Source organism: Microplitis mediator, chromosome 3 (assembly GCF_029852145.1).
Source record: "Microplitis mediator isolate UGA2020A chromosome 3, iyMicMedi2.1, whole genome shotgun sequence".
NCBI lineage: Eukaryota > Metazoa > Arthropoda > Insecta > Hymenoptera > Braconidae > Microplitis > Microplitis mediator.
The window spans coordinates 3,843,885-3,864,591 of NC_079971.1; the positions used below are offsets into that span (position 1 = coordinate 3,843,885).

Here is a 20,707-nt window from a genome sequence, read left to right on the forward strand (position 1 = left end):
AGTTACATATTATCAGTTAATATTCAAAATTCTTGAGCGCCGTTTAAATATTTTAATTTTGGGCTCAAATTTTCAGCGTAGTCATGATTTCATAAATCTAAACTATAGCTGCCACGAGAAAGAAGAAATTTGCAACGAAAAAATCCGAATTTCGATCATTTTTGATATTTTCAAAATTCGTGAGCGACCTCTTGAAAATTTTTTATCGAGCTGATTTTTGGAGAGGCTTCTTAAAACATCTTGAACCAACAAATTTTCATAAGAGACTCAAAAAAAAAAAATAGTCGATTTTTTTGGACCACCCTAACGTACATGATATTTTATTTTTAAAATCCTTTCATCGTACGGTAATATATATTCTATACAAAATTTTATCTTTACACTCTTTTTTATCGTCATAAGTCGACGTATAAATAATATACCTCATTTTGTTGTAGAAAAAAAAACAAAATCGTTAATATCTTCATGAGAAATAACCCCACGGAGAAAAAAAAATCAGTTTGAAAGTTTAAATGGACTTTTAAAAGAATCATGATTATAAAACTAATAACATTTTTTTAAAACTTATTTTTAATCTATTTTTATTACTATAAATATTTTTTAAAAAATTTACGCCTCAATACAATAAATTTTATTTAAAACTTATTTAATTTTATTGAAGATTTTCCCGTTTTATTGAAAGATAAAATAAAAAAAATTTTGCAAAGCTTATAATCCAATTATTTTGACATATTTTGTATTAAAAATTTAAAGCTCGATAAAACTCTAAAAACTCAGACTTATGATCACTTTTAGGTTTCTTTAGCTTTTCTAATTTTCAGTAAAAGTATTTGTAATTTTTTTTTACGGCTAGATTAGAAAACTCTAGTAGAACATAACATACTTTTATAGATACTGGCAAGATAAAAAAAAAATATAATCTACATATTCATTTCTTCTTATTTGTTTCACAAATTCAAGGGCAAAGAAAAGCTTTGTAGTTTGAAAATATCATTTAAGAAGGTTAGTTTTCCTTTTTTTTCGTTCGCTCTTGAGTGGACAAATGGTACTTTCTTTATTGCGCTTATGTAATGAATATAAACTTTGTCCACGTTCTTACCCTAAACAATTCCCATTTGGGAATTTCGAAGCAAAATAAAGCTGAGATTGCTAGATTATTGTGTAATGCATCGATCTTTGCTCTTTATTTTACGTTCAGAGCTTTTATTTTATCTGAGGAAAAAACACATGACCAAAATATCTAAAAAGCCTTAAGAGGGGTTCGCAAATTATTTTGTCCCAGTTTTTTTTCTAAATGATAACTCATTACCAGACACATAGCAAAGCTCGATGCATTACTCCATAGTCTAGCGATTTTCGGTCTAATTAATCGAAAATTTTCGTTCGATTGCGAGAATAAATTTTGACAAAGCCTACATTTATTGTCCAAGTGCAACGAAGACAGCTGCGCCGGCCATTGAGTGCGAACGAGAAAAAAAGTGGGAAGGAAAGGCGAAAAAAAAGCATATTTTTGTGATTTTTTCCCGGCGAGATGAATAATATAATTTCGATAAACTTAATCACATATTATTGTACAACTTTTAAAGAATATCAGAAACAATTTTTAACGAAAAATATTGATTAATAAGCCGGTGACGTTAAATCTCCGGAGGCGCCTCGAAAAAAAGTCGTTTTGCGGTGAACATCATAACTCGTTATCGGATCATCGGAAAAAAAAAAATTGATATGCATTTTAAAGTTGATGTATTTCTCGAGGTAACCACGAAGAGTTTTTTTTTTTTTTTCGATTTTTTGCAGCACTTGGAAGTGAAAAACGCGATTTTAGCTCAAAAAATCGCGGTTAATTTGTTATTAAAAAATAAAAAAAAATGAAAAACAAAAAAAAACTCTTCGTGGTTACCTGTTGATTTATGTGAAGAAGTAATGTTGTGTGATATTTTGAAGTTTAGAATAGTCAACACCTTTTCAACTTTCTTTCATTATCTTGATCAAGTTTAAAAATTTATAAGAATCGGTTGAGCATTCTAAAAATGGTGGCAATTTGAAATTTTCTAATGAATGAAAAATGCTGTTTTCTGGATTATTTTTTTCTAAATAACGTTGCAATGGGCACATCTATCATTATCGGTTTGATTGAAGTGAGAAATCTACTTCCATTTCGGATGCCGAATAGCCTTTTTTTTTCGGATTCTCTTACATGAACTTTTACGCAAATCTCTCTATTACGTTTGCCAAAATTACTTAAAGCTAAAATTACAAAGTCACTTGATTAAATTCATTTTTGCTCCGTCATGCAAGCCTTTAGATGAGATTCTATCTTAATAATTTAAAAATAAGTAATTCGTCAGGATTTCTAAATCAAAAATTCATGTTTTGCATGAAAACTCACGCGTTTCGTATTCGATATATTTATTTTAATGTATATTATTGTATAAATTGAATACATTTTCATGCTTTGTTCATCGGGTGTCTGACATTAAATCTTTTTATACATTATAAATACTTTTTATCATAGAAATTAAGTTATAACACAACTGCGCGCGCATGTATTAGTACCGATAGCCTTCGGCTTTCCTTTATCCCTAAGCCAAATTGACACTTTATTTTCAATAAAAATTATTGTCATCATCGAAAGTCACTCATAAAAAATTGTTAAGACATTTGAAGATAAAAATTTGTAGACTTTTATAATAACAGATTTATTGTAAAAAATTTTTGACAAACTTGTAATTACTTTGTGTTGTGTCTAGACTAAAACTCTTAATTAATTTAATAAAAATGACAACTTATATAAATTAATAAATCTTTTATAAACTTTTAGGGATTGTCAGTAGCACTTTTTTACTGTTTTCTAAATACAGAAGTTCAAAACACAGTGAGACATCATTTTTCCCGATGGAGCGCTGCAAGGAACTTAGGAATGGATAGAAAGTATTATAATAATTGGTCACCACGTTCTCGTACCGAAAGTATAAGGTTTTTTTTTTTTTTTTAATTTTTTTATATCTAACAATTAAAATAAAAATAAACGTTTATTATCGTGACCCAACTGTCGAGTTTAAGTAACACACAATCGAGCAATTCAGTTAAACTTGTAGTTTAATTTTATTATTTGTACCATTTCAGGCTTTATTGTCAGCCGTCAGTTCCATACAAAAAACGAGAATCAACGGCGAGTGAGACAACGACCACAACTGTCGTTGGAATGAATTCGACAACAACATTTCTCGATCGATCACGAGCCACTATCTCCGAAGAACTTAATGAGTGATCAGTTATTACACTCAATCATAACTTTTATTTGATAAGTCGTTAAATATATCACAATTCATAACTCATAACTCATATCATTATTATGAATTACTAAGTTTCATCATCGCTAATAAAAATAATCTATAAAATATTATTTTTTAAAAATATAAATTTTAAATATTTTTTCATTCGCGCGCTCGCAATGTGAAAATTGTCTTCCGTCTTTTAATATTATTATAAATCACGCTATCATATAAAAACAAATAACTAAAATTATTTATAAATTTTAAATACGAGCTATTGTATTTGATTTAAGTTTAAAATAAAATAAGGGCAATGGGCTCTATCATTGTACCTGAAATTTTCATGTATAAAAAAATAAAATGACTGAAAAAAATGATACTGAAGTTAGCCGACTTCTAATAAATTTTTGATTTTTATTTAGACGATAAACTGTAAAAAAAAATATTTGAAAAAATTGCACCTGTAGTTTGTTAAATTTGCTAGGAGTGCATATTTTTATTTTTTTTTTTTTTGTAATTAATTTGTTGAAAAAAAAATCCAAAAATTACTAATTGTCTGCTAACTTCAGGATCATCTGAAAAAATTAATTAACTATTCTTTTTTTTTTTTTAATTATACGGAAAATATCGTTCGAGACGACGAAAAAAATAGTGGTAAAGTTTGGGCTCTTAATATTGATATTAACAACCGCCTCATCGTAATTTTTGATTCTCCATTTAAATACGGGAAACATTTTTTTTTAGTTTGGAATTTTATCACTCAGCGAATCAGTGTATCAGAAAAATCAATAGACATTTTCTTTGGAAATTGAACACTCTACAGAAAAAGTCTCTTATTATTATTTGATAAATTTAATTTTTCAAAAGTTATTCAAGTCAACGTTCAATTCATAGCAAATTTTAGTATCATTTAACTTTTCCGGCAAAAAATGAGACTTTTCGTGAAATATTATAGGACTTTTTGAAAGTTCTTTAGTTATTTGCATTTAAAAGAAAATAATTAACATTGGCCAGAATAAGATTTCTTGGAAAAAATTGGAATTTAAATTCAAATACTTAAAGAGCATTCAGGAATTTTGAAAATTTTATGAAAAATAAGTTGTAGGAAATAAATCCTCTGTCCGTCACGCGGTCTCGTCACCCTTCGTTCGTCGCGCCGCGGTGTTCCACTGTCATGTATTTAATATTTCAATGTTGCTAAGTATCATAACTATGATTTTTCAAAACTAAAACCACACCTTTATACGACTAGACAATTGCAAATTTTTTTTTCTAAAATAAAAATTTTGTATTAAATAAAAATATTAAAGAAAAACTGCACGGAAAATCCGAACGAATTCAACGCCTCAGTTTACTCGCGTCAGCGGCAAATCGCCGCGTTTCTCAGTTTTTCTAACAAAAAAAATTATTTTTTAAATATTTAAAATATCGGAAAAATAATTATCATTTATTTATTCGATACTAAAAAGTATAGTAGAAGAACTCGTAGAATTTCAAAAGGCTAGGACATTTATTTTCATTTTAAATAATCTTTTAATAAAAATCGCTCATAGCGCGACGGACAGAGAGTTAAATTATCTACAAAAAAGTCTAATAGCTTCGCTGAAAAAGTCAAATTATACTTAAATTAACTGTAAATTGAACTTTAACCTTGAAAAGTTATTCAACTTTTGAAAAATTAAATTTATCAAAAAATAATAGACCTTTTCTGTAGAGCGTTCAATTTCCAACGAAAATGTCTATTGATTTTTCTGATACACTGATTCGCTGAGTGATAAAATTCCAAATTAAAAAAAAAAATTTCCCATATTTAAATGGGGAATCGAAAACTGCGATGAGGCTGTTGCTAATATCAATACTAAGAGCTCAAACTTGAACAGTATTTTTTTTTCATCATCTCGAACAATATTTTCCGTATAATTTTCTAAAAGAAAAATAGTCGATTTTTTTGAATCAGTCTAATATATATAATTGTAAATGTATATGTATATTAAAGAAATATTTATTATCAACTAATAACTATTGTGAGATATTAAAAAAAAATTATAAAATATAAAAACAAAAATCTTTTAACGAAAATAAAAAAAATGTTTAATAAATTAAATTATTGCCCCTGAAATTTTAATTTAATTAATTACTAAATCAATTTCGGCACTCAGTACTCGGTATTTATGAACAAGCGAACGATCGCAGCTGATATTATATTTAAATTAAAAATAAATTAATTGGACAACCCGGCAGTAGGAAATAAAAAAAATTAAATTATTTGAAATTTTTTATTTACTTAAATTTTGTTGTCTAATAATAATTATATTTAATTAGTTAATTATTAATAATATGTTATAAATATGTATAATTTTTTAAAAGATGATGTGCAAGACTGTTATGATTCTTTGTACAAGTTTTATGTTACCAACGTAGACAAGACATTTATACATGCGCATCTGAAGTATTAATTATTACAAATATATTTTTAATTTATTATTTATTTATTCATTTAATTATCATACGTCTGTTTGTTTTATTTTAAATAAATCAATATTACCTCTCGCACTTAAATATATTCATATATACTCATAAATATAAATCATAATTTAATTTAAAATTTATCAGCTCAGATTTTTTAACCCAAGCTTTATTCTGCGATTTTACCATTAATAATTTCTTGTTTTTTTTTTATATATAGTTTATCATTTAATTTAAATTATAAATCAATTTTTACTCTATTATTATATACGCACACTTACGCACTTCAATTAACAATTTTTTAATTATTATTATTTGAAAAAAGCCTAGTAACTAAATTCATTTAGCTGGTACCCTCGTGTTGCCATCGTGATTTTGGTACTTTGGTTTGCCATGAGTAAAAGGCAAGTAACGATATTTTATCATATGCTGCAATAAATTTATAATTATTATTATTTATATACATTTATAAATCTTTAGCAGGGTAAGGAAGTTTGTGCTTAACAATAAGAATAAAAGAAAAGAATTCCCCTAAATTTTTTTATATTAAAATTACGATCGCGAGAAAATTCACGTGAATTAAATTAAAAGATATCGCGTGCTTAAAGGTAAAAGGGCTTATAGCTAAGGGTTAATAGGGATTTGTGGTGAAAGGGCGTATAAAAAATTTTTTTTTGCCATTCGGTTTGAAATTGTCTGAAACGTAAAAATCTGTGAAAAAAAAAAGTTGGTATCCTAAAGCTGAAAGGGAGTATCTGAAGACTTACGCCCTTTCACCTTTAAGAAAAATATTACTTAAAAGTAAAAGGGCGCATAAAAAAAATTGTATTTTTTATACCAGATGTTAAATAATAGCTTCACAAGACAAGTTTGCTTGTTTGCATGTTTAGGTTTCCACTATATTTAAATGTAGTGGAAACCTAAACATGCCAACATGCAAATAACCTTCTCAATAAGACAATTTATAGATAAATTGAGAAAAATATCGATAGCCCGAACTGGGAATCGAACCCATTCACGAATATGTTCTTTTGTGAGCTGGCCGAAAAAAAAATGATACGCCCTTTCACCTTTAGATCACCAAAATTTCGAATTCTTAAAAGTAAAAGGGCGTATAATTAAAGACATACGCCCTTTTACCTTTCAATTTTTTTTTTAATTTTAAGCGTAGAATGTGTCTACTACTCGATTGGCAATAAAAAAAAAATATCCGCCCTTTTACCTTTAAGCACGCGATATATTCAAATATCGAATGCCGTAAATGAATGTTGAGATTGAGGTTGTGAAAAAAATATGTCAATAAGACAATCAGCAAGATAATTAGCAAGACAATTGTCTTGCTGATGGTCTTGCTAATTATCTTGCTAATTGTCTATTTTAAACACAATCTTTACGTCACGAAATAATTGCGATTTTGTTGTTTTCAATGAATTAAAACAATGCTAATAATTATAGTTATAAAACTAATTAGAGGATTTTAAAGGCGTCAAAATAAATATAAAATGAATGTTTATACAATTAATCATTAGTATAAATAATAATACGACTTCTACTTGATTAAATATTTAACTAAAATAAAAATCTTGTAAATTTTAAAAACAAGTTTAAAAATAGAATCAAAACACGTAAATTGAATCACTGAAGATTAAAGTATAAAAAGTTTGTAATCTTTCAAATTAACAAGTTATTCAAACTTAAACTTCCATAATTATCTATAAAATAATCAAATTTATTAAGAATTAATGGCATTACATTAAGTATGAAAGCTTTACTAAGTAGTAAAAGTACGTAGAAAAGATTTATCATTCATACGACTGAGTTCTTTCCAAGTAAATTTTACATAAAACTTTACTACTAAATGATTAATAGCCATTGAGTCTAACAGATGAGTTTTGAATAACTTCTAGTCAACTTTAAACGAAATGCTTGACAGATTTATGCGGTGTACATTTGCGAATCTTTAACGACAAACAAACTACTAAAGAACTTGATAATTTTTTCAAATTAATCAAAAAATTTTCACCCACTAGTATCCAACCCGCCCACAAATTTTTTTACACATTAATTTTTTATTTTTATAAAAAAAAAAAAAAACCAAGAGAGCCGTCTGCTATTTTACTACAAATTAATTTGTTTTTATATTTTTTTTTTAAATATTTTATCAATAACTAGGGTAAGAGCATCAGCACTCAGCCCTTAACCAGTAGGCAGCCGGTCATATACTATAACATTGACTCAAAATATATATAGATATAATTTAACATGAAGTGGCTGGCTACTGGTTTGGGGCTGAGTACTGGTGCTCTCACCCTATGAGCATTAAAATAAAATTTAATTACTTTAGAATTTATAATAAAAATTTTTCAAATTTCTGTGGCATAAAAATTAATATTGAATAATTTTTTAAAAAGCACTGGGAGTTAGGGCTGAGATCGGGGACTGGGGAGTCTATGAGCAATAAAATAAAGTTCAATTATTTAAGATTCTATATAAAATTAAATGCAGATATTTTAATGACGGAAAAAATAATACTGAGAAAATCAGTTTCGAATAATCTGAGGACTTTACTAAATGTTTAATTTAAACATTCAAAATTAACTTGAAAATTATATTTATAGAAAATCATAATATGAAACTAAGTTCCAGTTTTTCAAACTAAGTTTATTTTTAATCCGGGTTTAAGTTATTATTGCTAATATACCTATATATTATTAATATATAAATATACTAGCAATATTATTTTAAATCTGGATAAAAATAAACCCGGTTTGAAAAACTGGCCCTAATTGTTACAAAATTTTGTCACATGTTTACAATTTTCTGGTCGTAGAAAAATATATCGCGTTACAAATTCCAAAAGGGCGTATCTTTTTTTTATTGCCAGTCGTTTTGTAGACTCATTTTATAGCTAAAAATTGAAAGCCAAAAGGGTACGTAGCTTAAATTATACGCCCTTTTGGCTTTCAACTTTTTTTTTCAAATTTTCAGCTTTAGAATAAGTCTACAATATGATGAGCGATAAAAAAATCATACGCCCTTTTTGTTTTAAACTTTGTGACTAAAGTCAAAAGGACGCATATAAATACAAGTTCTTTTGAAATTAGTGACATATGAAAAATAATTTTTAAAGGGGACTACACGGAGGAAAATGTTGGCTCGAAAACTAGCAATTTTTATTATGCTGTCTACCAGTTGAAACAGGTATCACAAAATAGCAGGATCACAACTATTATAATGTATGAAAGTAATTGTTATTGAAGCTTATCGATAAGTTTCTCGCGCGTAACAAGGATTGTGATACAGCATAATAATTTTTTGGATGCTTCCCTTCCTGTTTCAAGTTTGGTAGACAGCATAATAAAAATTGGTAGGTTTCGAGCCAACATTTTTATCCATGTAAAAACTAGAGACTGACGACTAATTAATTAACTTTACGTAGATACTGTTTGAATAGTCTTAATTAATAAATTAAAAAATAAAAACCATACCTTGATTTGTCGTTTCATCGTAATGCAGAACAACGTAATGAAATACATAACTAATATTGGCCAGAAGACGGGAATGTTGAAGACTTCAAACATCGTACAACTTAATGCTACTAAAGTCGATTTAGTTACTGAGTGCCAGAATTTGAATTCCGGTAGTCGTCTAATAAATGGTCGGAACTCTTCGTTAGCTTTTGTTGGCAATTCCGGACCTTCTCCGTCTGAAGTAAAGACAAATAAAATAAAATATATTCTGTCTCCATTAAAAATAATTTAATTAAATTTAAATAAAATAAATTACCGTCGTAATCCATCGCTGGATCACTCTTCGGCGTAAGGAATCCTATGAATAAATTAAGATGATAGATACCCAAGGCATAGATGATAATATACCATCCCTAGACACCAACAAATACATTCATTAATTGATTAATTAAATTTATTATTAATGATAATGAAGTTAGCCGACGTCTAATAATTTTTGGATTTTTTTTTTCAACAAATAAATTACAAAAAAAATAAAAAATAAAAATATGCACATGTAGAGAATTCAAAAAACTACAGGTGCAATTTTTTTAAATATTTTTTTTTAAATAATTTATTGTCTAAAAAAAATCCAAAAATTATTAGACGTCGGTTAATTCCAGTATCATTTATATGATAATGATACGGAAGTTAGCCGACGTCTAGTAATTTTTGGATTTTATTTTAGACAGTAAATTATAAAAAAAAATATTTGAAAAAATTGCACCTGTAGTTGTTCAAATTTTCTACATGTGTATATTTTTATTTGATATTTTCGCAATTGATTTGTTGAAATACGAAAATTCAAAAATTTTTAAATGTCTGCTAACTTCAGGATCATTATATGATACTGAAGTTATCAGACGTCTAATAATTTTTGGATTTTATTTTAGACGGTAAATTATAAGAAAAAAAAAATTTGAAAAAATTGCACCTGTAGTTTTTTGAATTCTCTACAAGTGCATATTTTTATTTTTGTTTTTTTTTCTGATTGATTTGTTGAAAAAAAACCTCCAAAAATTTTTAATTATCTGCTATCTTCAGGTTCATATCATTTATTCTTATTATTATTATTAATATTAATTACCTGCACTATAAGAATACGTAATACAAATACAAGAACTAAAAATCCAGCAAAAATCCATCTGGATATTGTATGTGGTGTCCAAAGATCTAAGTAACCTTGATAAATCTTTAAAAAAAAATTAATAATCATTAATTTATCAAAGCAACATTAAGTTAATAACAATAATTAATAAATATATAAATTATTAAAATATTAACCTGTGATATCCTCGTGACAGCTTGGAAAACAGGATTCCTTTTAGCAGGACCTCCAAGATCCTCATCTTGCATCATTTTATAATACCTAATTACAATAATTATTTATTAAATGAATACAATATATTTAAATAAATTATTTTATAAATTATTAGTGTAGTAGAAATCATGTATTTAAAATTATCAAGTTTGAATGGAAAATTTTTTAAAAATGATTTTATGATTATGAAATAGTTCTTATCAAAGTTTAAATAAATATAAATGATTATGATAATTAGTAATTTTGATGATAATCATAAAGCTTAAGAAATTACTTCACAAATCCAGTTAGATCTGTCTAACCTCATTGATAATTTATTTTTTTAAAAATTAACAAGACATTTGATGGTTATTATTATTAAAAAATAATATATTCAAATATTACCTAAATTTAAGTTAATAATTCAAACTATTTTTTCGTACGGATGCTTCTATAACTTATTATTTGATGTAATTTTTAAAAAAATATACACGTCACAACATATAATATGACATACTATGATCAGCAAACATATATACGTGTACTCTTAACTTGATGTCTGCAATATTATAAGAAACAATTATAATTATTATCAGTACGATTCCAATAAGGACACGACCAACAAGTACCCGATTCCTCAATTAATTTTTATTCTCATTCTCACAGAGGTTCCGCGGCCCGGTAATTTACCAGCGATTCATTGGTTTAAAAGTAGATGTACTACTTGCTGCTAAAACATTATTAACTGTCATGTTGACGTTTGCCGCGTATGTTACACTGCGCGAGCGCATTCAAAAAAATGTCTCCTTGAAGAAACTGGCGCGTAAATTTAAATTATTCAATAAAATCTAAACAATAATGAACGCGCAAACTGCAGTCACTACTAAATTTATAAAATACTCAGAAAAAAATCATTTCTTGCCGCAAAAAATTTTAATTTGCACCAAAAAATTTTATGCATTATAAATTTGAGCGTGAATGTAGCAGACATCAAAAAAATTTAAAATTATAAATAAATAGAGTAAATAATTAAGAAAATAAAATTTTTAAAAAATGCGCGTTTAAAAAATTTAAAAATTCACAAGTGCATTTTTATGATACTGAAGTCAGCCGACGTCTAATAATTTTTGGATTTTCTTTTAGGCGGTAAATTAAAAAAAAAAAAAATTGAAAAAATTGCACCTGTAGTTTTTGAAATTTCCTACATGTGCATATTTTTATTTTTTATTTTTTTTGTAATCGATTTGTTGAAAAAAAAAATCCGGTAATTTTTAATTTTCTGAAAACTTCAGGATCATGCGTTTTTTGTAAATATTATTTTCTTAATTATTTACTCTATTTATTTATAATTTTAAATTTGTCTGATGTCTGCTACATTCACACTCATTATAAATTAAATACAAAAATTGTCTTGGGGCGAGAAAATATTTTTTTGGTCAAGAAATAATTCCTTGTACCAAGTAATTTTTTTCTGATTCTAAATAAATTTTTGTTTTCAATTCACAATGCAAAAAATTTATTGGGGTAAGTAAAAAGTTTCTTCAGGCGAGTGAAGATTTTTTGTGTCAATTAATCCTTTTTTTTTTCTACGCACACTTTTTTGCATTGAGCAGCTTCCTAAAACCAAAAGGGAGTATAAAAATCTATCATTTTGGAATAAATAACGTGATATAAATAATATATCTACATATTCAGTGACATTCAGTCATATTTAGTGACAGAATAATTAAAGTATCAAGTTATTTAAAGAAAATAAATACGATCGTCTTTTTTCCCGCGTAATTTAAATGTAATTCGAATGATATAGATAAATCTATTTATCTCAATACTTGGCAATTAAAAATAGGCACAAATTCAAGTCAAGACCTATCTAATGATACTAATTTCAATAACATTAACTAATTCTATCATATAGATATGGCGGGACCCAAATTTTTCTTATTCTCTTAACAAGGATTTAAAATATTTTTGGCTGAGTTTTTTTCACAAACAAAATCTCTAAATACAAAATACAGACTGTACATCGATGCACTACTGTCTAATCTAGCAAAGTGCGCTTCAATAATTTGATAATATTTGTTTGTTTAAGCGAAAAACTCGGCCAAAGTTTCCATTTACTGCACAAGTGCAGCAAACATACTATCGTTCGTGGACTTGAGTGTAACAGAGAGATAAGTGCGAACCCCTGTTTAATATAGATTATTTTAAATAGTATATAATTATATATTTTATTAAATAAAATGATATTAAAAATTTATATTTGTTCTTATACAACATTAATTAATATAATTAATTAAATATATTAAATAATAATGAATTATTTTTTACCAATAGTACACATTAGCTCAAACATCAATCGCGGCTTTCTGTAAAACAATTCTTCAAATTTTTTAAGTCCAAATACTTTTTCACTGTTACTAACAATAAATCTTATAGCATTTCTACGTAATTCCAAAGCGTTATAATCATCAGCAATATCAACAATTGTTAAAATATTTTCAACAGTCATATTTCTTAATAAAGTCATTTCGCAAATATTTTTTAATTTATTTGCCTGATACATATCAGAAGCTTCCAACATCTTAAGAGCAAAGTCTGTATCAAAACTTGCTTTAGTAACACCCTTGTAAAAAAAATTCAACATCTCCAGAGTAACTTCCATGTCTATTTTGTCTATACTAATAAAATTTTGTCTTGACTGCTTCATATCCGAGAGAAGCATCGTAGCAAAGACTGGACTATTTGCTGATAAAATAACTCGATGAGCTGGAATTTCAGTGTCACCGACAATCAGAGTGATGTCACTGAAGTTTGTTGACTTGTAAAAATGCTGAAGCTCGTCGTAAAAGTTATTTGGTGATACATCTTTTATATAATTGTGCAGAGTTATTTTGCAGACGATGTTGACGTCGTAGACGTAGGAATTACCAGCAACTGAATCGTACATTTGACGTTTATTTAATTGACCAGGAAATGTCAGGAAGTCTTTGAAGTAACAAATGTCCTTCCAACCATCGATTTCCCGGACCTGCTCGCACTGATCTGGCACCGATAGATGTACTGTTGCTTTTACAAGATCAATGTTTGATTTTTTTATGGACACGTCTATTTTATTTGGGTTATATATTCCGAATATCAGACATATATTGAATGACATGTTATTGTTGATACCTTTCATTGTAAATTGATCTGAATATAAACAGATGATTCCTTTGAATACTGTTGCTTTCCATTCGTAACGTATTGTATTTACATCTTCGAATTCAATACTCATTTTTGTAAAACGTAGAAAAAAAAAAAAAATATTATTTAGAGTTCGAAGGAACTGATAATTATAATAATTAAAAACTGGATGTTGAATCTGTAAATAATTAATTTATGTATTTGTTTATTTATAATTATAATTATTTATTATTTTACTTACTCAGCCTCACAATGACAGATGCTGGTTAAATATATTTTTTTAAAATATATAAGATTTAATTGGCGCTTAATTATTGATAGTGTGAAATAACAATAATGTAAAAGACGGAGATAAATTAAATTTTTGATTGTTTATTTATTTATGTTGTACTTTTAAAAACAAATTGTTGATTGTAATAAAAACAGAGTGTATTTTTTTTTTGTAAAAAAATATGTCAATGCAAATGGAGATCGTCGATAATTTATCGACTGAATTTTTAAAGTATAAAATTTTTGATGCATAGTAAAAATTTTTTTTTATATTTCTTGAATAATTTTTTATAAGAAAATGAAATTGAATTATTTATTAATAAAAGAAAATTTATGAATATCAAAATTTAAAAAAGTTATTTTTTTTTACCAACAGCAGTCATTAATTCGAACATTAATTCTGATTTCTTATAAAACAGTTGTTCAAATCTTTTCAATGCAAAAACTCTGTCGCTATATTTTACCATAAATTTAATAGCTTGGTCACGTAATTCTTCAATATTATGGTCATCTGCAACATCAACGATGTCGAAAATATTATCAATGGACATATTGTTCAGCAAAGTATTCTGGCAGATATTCTTGAGCTTTTCAATTTGATAAATGTCTGCTAGTTCTATCATCTTCAATGCAACTTCTGTGTCAAAGCTGGCTTTGGTTTCTCCTTTGTAAAAATATTCAAGCATTTCCGAGATAATGTCAGCGTCAACATTTTTAATTTCTATCTCTCCTTGTTTAGCTTCCTTCATACCAGACAATAACATGGCTTTAAAAACTGGGCTGTGAGCAGCGAGGACAACTTTGTGAGCTGGTATTTCAACTTCACCAACCACTAGAGTAACGTCGCTTAATTCTTGAGATTTAAGAAACTGCTGAAGGTCCTCATACAAATTATCAAACATCGGAGCTTGCATATAATCATGCAAAACTATTTTACAATTAATAGTAACATCGTAAACATTATGACTAAGAGCTCGACCATTAAAATCGTAGGCTTGCCGAGCTACGACCTGGGAAGGAAATAATAAAAAGTTTTTGAACGAACAAATGTCTTTCCATTCATCAACAACTTTCGTTTTTGCACATTTATCTTTGACCGACAAATGAATAGAAGCTTTCAATAATTCCACATTTGATTTCTGAACCCATACTTCAAAATGAGTCTTTTGCTCATTCATCTTCATGCCAATAGTAAATGCAATATCCTCAATATTTTTTATTTTAAATTGATTTGAATACAAACGGTCAATTCCGTAAAGTACAACTGCTTTCCATTCATGGCTGACACTCCAACACTCTTCAGGTTGAATATCCATTTTATATCTTTAAAAAAAGGTTTAATCTAAATAATTATAATTGAACAGTCAAATTAAAAAAATTAAAGAATTATTTGCCGAGCTGATTGTCATCAAAATATATTTACATTTTTTTTGCGAACAATCAACTGGAGTTTGTTGAAAATTGAATCCAGATTGTAAAAAGTATAGATTTTATTATTTTAAGCAGTATAATATCACTAAAGTTAGCAGGCAATTAAAAATTTTCGAATTTTTTTCATCAATTTAATGAAGAAAAAAACTAAAAATAAAAAAATGCACATATAGAAAATTAAAGGAACTATGGGCGCAATTTTTTGAATTTTTTTATTTTATAATTTATCGAATTTGAAAAAATCAAAAAATTATTAGACGTCGGCTAATTTCAGTATCATGAAAATTTATGATACTGAAATTAACCGACGTCTAATAATTTTTTGATTTTTTTAAAACAATAAATTCAAACAAAAAAATATTTCAGAAAATTGCATCTGTAGTTTCTAAAATTTTCTGCGTCTGCATATTTATGAGTGTGAATGTAGCAGACATCAGACAAATTGAAAACTATGAACAAATAGAGAAAATAATTTTAAAAATAATATTTATGAAAAATGCACTTACTAATTTTTAAACTTTGCGCATTTTTTTTTAATTTAATTTTATTAATTATTTACTCTACTTATTAATAATTTTAAATTTGTCTGATGTCTGCTACATTCAAACTTATTGCATATTTTTATTTGCTATTTTTTTATAAATTAAATTGTTGAAAAAAAATCCGAAAATTGTTAATTGTCTGCTAATTTAAAGAACATGAAAGTTTCTAGGCTTATAACAATCAAGTTTTGAATTTAAATGAAAAAACAAACAAAACTTACTGAGATTTAGCAAAAGACGCTTGATGAATAACAATGTAGACAATGGAAACACGTACTAGTTTGTAGCAAAGAATCAATTATTTTACTTTGACAAATTTAATTTATTCAATCGTTTTTATTTTTTATTTTACCTTTTTTATATAAATATAAGTATTTGTTATAAATAAATCTTCTTATTTTTTAGTGGTTCGACAAACGAATTGAGGAGAACTGAATAGAAGATGGTGGAAGAAAACAAAAGACAGTTTGAACTGACTCGCTGCTTGTAAAGAGAAAAAACATATATGTATTATTTTGTGTCGAATAAAAAATTTATTGATACCTAATATATCGACATATGAAAATATTTTTTTATTTTTTATGGAATAAATTAAAATATAATTATTTCAGACGATTTTCTATCTAAGGTATTATTGAATATTGTTTCATAAATAATTAACTCAGTTAATAAGTTTTTTGTTTTAAATAAAAATAATTAAAATGTCAAGAAAGTCGAGAAAGAAAAAGTCTGATTCAAATGTAGTAAGTAAACACTAAATGTTTTTTTGTTTTAAATATGAATTGAGATGAATTTCAATTTTAATAACTTCTAGTTGTTTTTATGATGCTGAAGAATCTGTCAATTCTTTACTTTGTTTTCTGTACGATTAATTATTAATTTTATAATTTTGTAGGCTGTAATTACACTAAGTGATGACGAAGAAATTAGTATCATTGGAAAAGGTTAAATTTTATATATTGATTATTAATGATATTAAAAATAGCTGAGTACTTCTCGGTCTAGACGTCGTACTGTTTATAATATAATGTTTATAGATATTAGTTATGCAAAATATTAAAAACCACTTTCTAGCATCGGTAATTTATATTTTTTTATTGTTTATAGAAAAAGAGTCTCTTTTAAAGCTTAAATTCGCTCTGTTGCATATCTGCAACATATTGAAAGTCGATCGAATCGAACGTACAAACTACTGACGTGTATCTGAATTTCATCACACAGATAATAGACAGTTTTGTTTTCTTTTTAATAACTGATGTGGCGGTTCAATTTTGAATTTCAAAATTATAAACTTTTACTTAATAGACCATAAACTTAAAAATAATTGCGCATTGAAAGGTAGAATCTAGTATCTGATCCTCTACCCTAATAGCCACTTTAGCTGAAAATTGACCGCAATTTGCCTGAAAATTGACGACAAATTTTTTCTAGTCAACATTTGAAGTGAATTTGCATTCTAATTCGGGTAGTAAATTTACGTTAAATTGTATAGCAAGTGATATATAAATTGTCGTCAAAAACGGAAAAGTTCTAACACTTGACGAAAAATTCAAGGAAACTTTTGTAAAGTAAACTATTGCTAAAGCAAACTGCGCTATTAGAGTAAAAGACGAATTATAAATGACTGACTGACAACTTTTATTAATTTTGTTTCAATCATCAAATTTTTGGCGACGCGCTTTTCTAATAATTTAAATATTTTAGATTAAGATCAATTTGAATGTTTATAATTTAATTTTTATTTATACAGGAGGAAAAATAGTATCTGATCCATCAACTGCAAGTATTTTAGTTGTAGATAAAATCTGTACAAAAATAAACATCATCTGTGGAATAGCACGAGGTATTCCCATCGTTTCTATCCTGTGGATAGAATGAAGTATTAATAAAAAAAAAAATTGATAATCCATTGCCATACATTATTAAAGACCAAGCTTTTGAAGAAAAATATAAATTTAATTTACATGACAGCTTAATAAAAGCTGCGACCGAGCCCATATTTAATGATTACACTTTTATCATTACACGCAACGTTAAGCCGAAATTAATTGATTTAACAAGTAAGGAATTTAAATCTTAAGAATTTATTTTATTTTATTAGATCATTTATCAATTTGTTTATTATTTAAGAATTAATTGAAGCAGCTGGTGGATCATCATTAATAAACGCGCCAAAAATTTGGAAGAAAAATACATTTATTGTAAGTTGCGATGATGACTTGAGAGCAGCTCGACAAAAAAAAAGTAAACTCGCCTAAAAACGCAACTATTCCAATAGTAACTACAAATTTTATAATTGGTTCTATTTTAAGACAAAAAATTGTTATAAAAAATTATCTGCTTGAACGTTAATATTTTATTGTAAGTATACATGACACTAAGTGTCTATTAACAAAAAAGTTTAAGACCAAATTATATATTTATTTGAAATTATGTTTTAGGTTTCGTTGTATTTTTTTTTTTTTACAAAATCAATCAGACCAGAGTTTAACTTGAAATTAACAATTGTTTGATATTTCAATTAAGACAATGAGAAGGTTCAATTTTTTATACAACAATAACTTTAATTAACAAAAGATGAAGTAAATATTTATGGAAAGTAGAAAAAAATTATATCTTTTTACCAACAGCACTCATTAATTCAAACATTAGTTCAGGTTTGTGATAAAATAATTTTTCAAATTTACTGAGCGCGAAAATTTTTTCACTGTCATTAACCATAAATTTAATTGCCTCTTTACGTAATTTTTCAATACTATGATCATCAGCCACATCGATAATGTCTACGATATTATCAATGGACATATTTTTCAACAGAGTCATCTCGCAGATGTTCTTGAGCCTCATGATTTGATAAATATCTGCCACTTCGATCATCTGCAGTGCAAGCTCCGTATCAAAACTCGCTTTAGTCTCTCCCTTGTAAAAATAATTTAGCATCTCAACTACAACATCCGCCTCTAGATCTTTTATTTCAATCACTCCTTTTTTAGCCTCTTCCATATCAGATGACAGCATTGCTTTGAAAACAGGACTGTGAGCAGCGATAATGACTTTGTGAGCCGGTATCTCGACGTCACCAACAATAAGAGTCACATCACTGAGATCGTTGGACTTTCGAAATAGCAGAAGATTCTCATAGAAAAAATCAGGCACAAAGTCTGGTTTATAGTCGTGCAGAATTATTTTGCAATTAATGGTGACGTCATAGACATAATAATTAGCTCCGCGACTTGAATCGAGGACTTGTCGAGATACAAGTTGAGATGGAAATGCTAAGAAGTCTTCGAACACGCAGTTTTCTTTCCACTCATCCATCTGGCTCTTCTTTTCACATTTGTCTTTCACTGACAAGCAAACAGTAGCTTTCAATGTCTTCGCAGTAGATTTTATTACCCAGGTTTCAAGATGAGTCTTTTTCTCATTAAGTTTCATAGCCATAGTAAATACAATGTCTTCAATATGTTTTATTTTAAATTGATTTGAATACAAACAGTCAATTCCGTAAGGTACAACTGCTTTCCATTCATGGCTGACATTCCACTCTTCGGGTTTGATATCCATTTTTTTATCTTTAAAATTAGTATATTATAATCAGTTATAATTAAACAGCCAAACTGCGACCGATTACAGTAAAATTATTCATATAAAAATAATATTTGAATGAAATTTCTTTTTTAAAAAAGTTATTGGCTGAGGGTGATCCAAATAACCTAAGTTACAAAAAATGTTACTTTTGATGCTGGATAAAGTTACTTTGGAAAACTTAAGCTACTCAAGAAGACTATAATAATAATCAAGTTTTGAATTAAAATTTTTAATACATACTTCGAAAGAGACACTCAGTGAATTTTTTAGTTTGTAGAATTTTAACATGCACTTGTATTGCAAAGGATCAAGAATCAATAGCTGCGTTCAAAAATATAGTTTAGTCTGGTTTAGTCCGCAAAAGAATGATCTTTTCTCCCATTACTTGGCTGTGAAGTGCATGCGCATAAATGCCGATTGTAGAAAAATGGTGGTGAAGACCATTTCCGTTTTTGATGACAATTTGAATACAACTTCCTATACAATTTGACGTAAATTTACTACCAGAACTATCCTGCAAATTCACTTTAAAAGTTGTAGAAAAATTGTTATCAAAAACGGAAAAGCCTGAAGTTGACGGACATTTGGCAAAAAATTCAAGAAAATTTTTATTAGGGTTTTTTTTCTAGTAAAAAAAGTTATCTTTCAATTGAAGAAAAATTAACCGCAAATTTTTCTTTCCAAATTTTGCTGTAAAATTGTCGACAAATTCAGTAGAAAACCAGGACTTCTCACCGTCTAAGGAAATCTATAAAAAGTTAGTCTACGGAGAAGCGGAAATTTCGATTTATCGAATGCCACTTCTCTTTGGAAGTAAACTATACCCATGTGCTCTTACATCTGAATATATGATGCATATATAAATATATACAGACACATAGAAAACGTATAGAATCGGGTGGGAGACAGCGAAACTCGTAATGGGGATCAAGATTGAAGGGAAGTTCCGTGTTAATGGAATTCGACTGTAAATCATAAAATAATTAAATATTTCGCGTTTTATATAAATGAATATAGAAAAGGAACTAAAACGGAAAAAGACAAACTGACTTATAGATTGTCTTAAAGAGAGAAAAAATATATTTTTTATCAGATGTCGAATAAAAAATTTACTATATAGATGCTTTATATTATTTTTTATTA

The 20,707-nt window shown here is 27.2% G+C and overlaps 4 protein-coding genes and 1 long non-coding RNA gene across 12 annotated transcripts in view; 2 read left to right on the forward strand and 3 right to left on the reverse strand.

The window, feature by feature from the left end:
* The window catches only part of LOC130664608 (diuretic hormone receptor-like), a 30,611-nt gene extending 25,105 nt beyond the window's left edge, over positions 1-5,506 (forward strand). For 3 of the 6 annotated variants that reach the window (XM_057464596.1, XM_057464598.1, XM_057464597.1), the window contains exons 10-11: positions 2,822-2,976; positions 3,127-5,506. In XM_057464596.1, the coding sequence (XP_057320579.1) occupies positions 2,822-2,976; positions 3,127-3,271 (300 nt within the window). In that variant the 3' untranslated portion in view covers positions 3,272-5,506. The remainder of the gene's footprint in view (positions 1-2,821; positions 2,977-3,126) is intronic. The other 3 variants (XM_057464600.1, XM_057464599.1, XM_057464601.1) reach the window with 3 other exon arrangements.
* Positions 5,507-5,658: 152 nt separating this feature from the next.
* Positions 5,659-11,098, reverse strand: LOC130664611 (protein RER1). Its single transcript, XM_057464604.1, has 6 exons — positions 10,956-11,098; positions 10,535-10,619; positions 10,338-10,442; positions 9,528-9,624; positions 9,230-9,447; positions 5,659-6,170 (listed from the first exon to the last, which is right to left on the reverse strand). The coding sequence occupies exons 2-6, from the start codon at positions 10,607-10,609 to the stop codon at positions 6,081-6,083; spliced, it is 585 nt and encodes a 194-aa protein (XP_057320587.1). The 5' UTR covers positions 10,610-10,619; positions 10,956-11,098; the 3' UTR covers positions 5,659-6,080.
* On the reverse strand, positions 10,988-16,433 carry LOC130664609 (TD and POZ domain-containing protein 2-like). 2 transcript variants are annotated; one of them, XM_057464602.1, is made up of 5 exons: positions 16,329-16,413; positions 16,198-16,252; positions 13,975-15,326; positions 12,879-13,911; positions 10,988-11,109 (listed from the first exon to the last, which is right to left on the reverse strand). In XM_057464602.1, the coding sequence occupies exons 4-5, from the start codon at positions 13,822-13,824 to the stop codon at positions 11,045-11,047; spliced, it is 1,011 nt and encodes a 336-aa protein (XP_057320585.1). In that variant the 5' UTR covers positions 13,825-13,911; positions 13,975-15,326; positions 16,198-16,252; positions 16,329-16,413; the 3' UTR covers positions 10,988-11,044. The 2 variants fall into 2 exon arrangements, with proteins under 2 accessions (XP_057320585.1, XP_057320586.1); XM_057464603.1 differs by having other exon boundaries at positions 13,975-15,345; positions 16,198-16,433.
* On the reverse strand, positions 14,360-15,319 carry LOC130665206 (speckle-type POZ protein B-like). Its single transcript, XM_057465510.1, has one exon. The coding sequence runs from the start codon at positions 15,317-15,319 to the stop codon at positions 14,360-14,362; it is 960 nt and encodes a 319-aa protein (XP_057321493.1).
* A 64-nt stretch (positions 16,434-16,497) lies between the features above and the next one.
* Positions 16,498-20,678, forward strand: LOC130664612 (uncharacterized). Of its 2 annotated transcripts, none has more exons than XR_008989431.1 (5): positions 16,498-16,719; positions 16,872-17,055; positions 17,727-18,036; positions 18,107-18,337; positions 18,418-20,678. It is a non-coding gene; the product is annotated as an uncharacterized LOC130664612 (long non-coding RNA). The 2 variants fall into 2 exon arrangements; XR_008989432.1 differs by having other exon boundaries at positions 16,511-16,719; positions 16,872-16,920.
* The last annotated feature ends 29 nt before the right edge of the window (positions 20,679-20,707 follow it).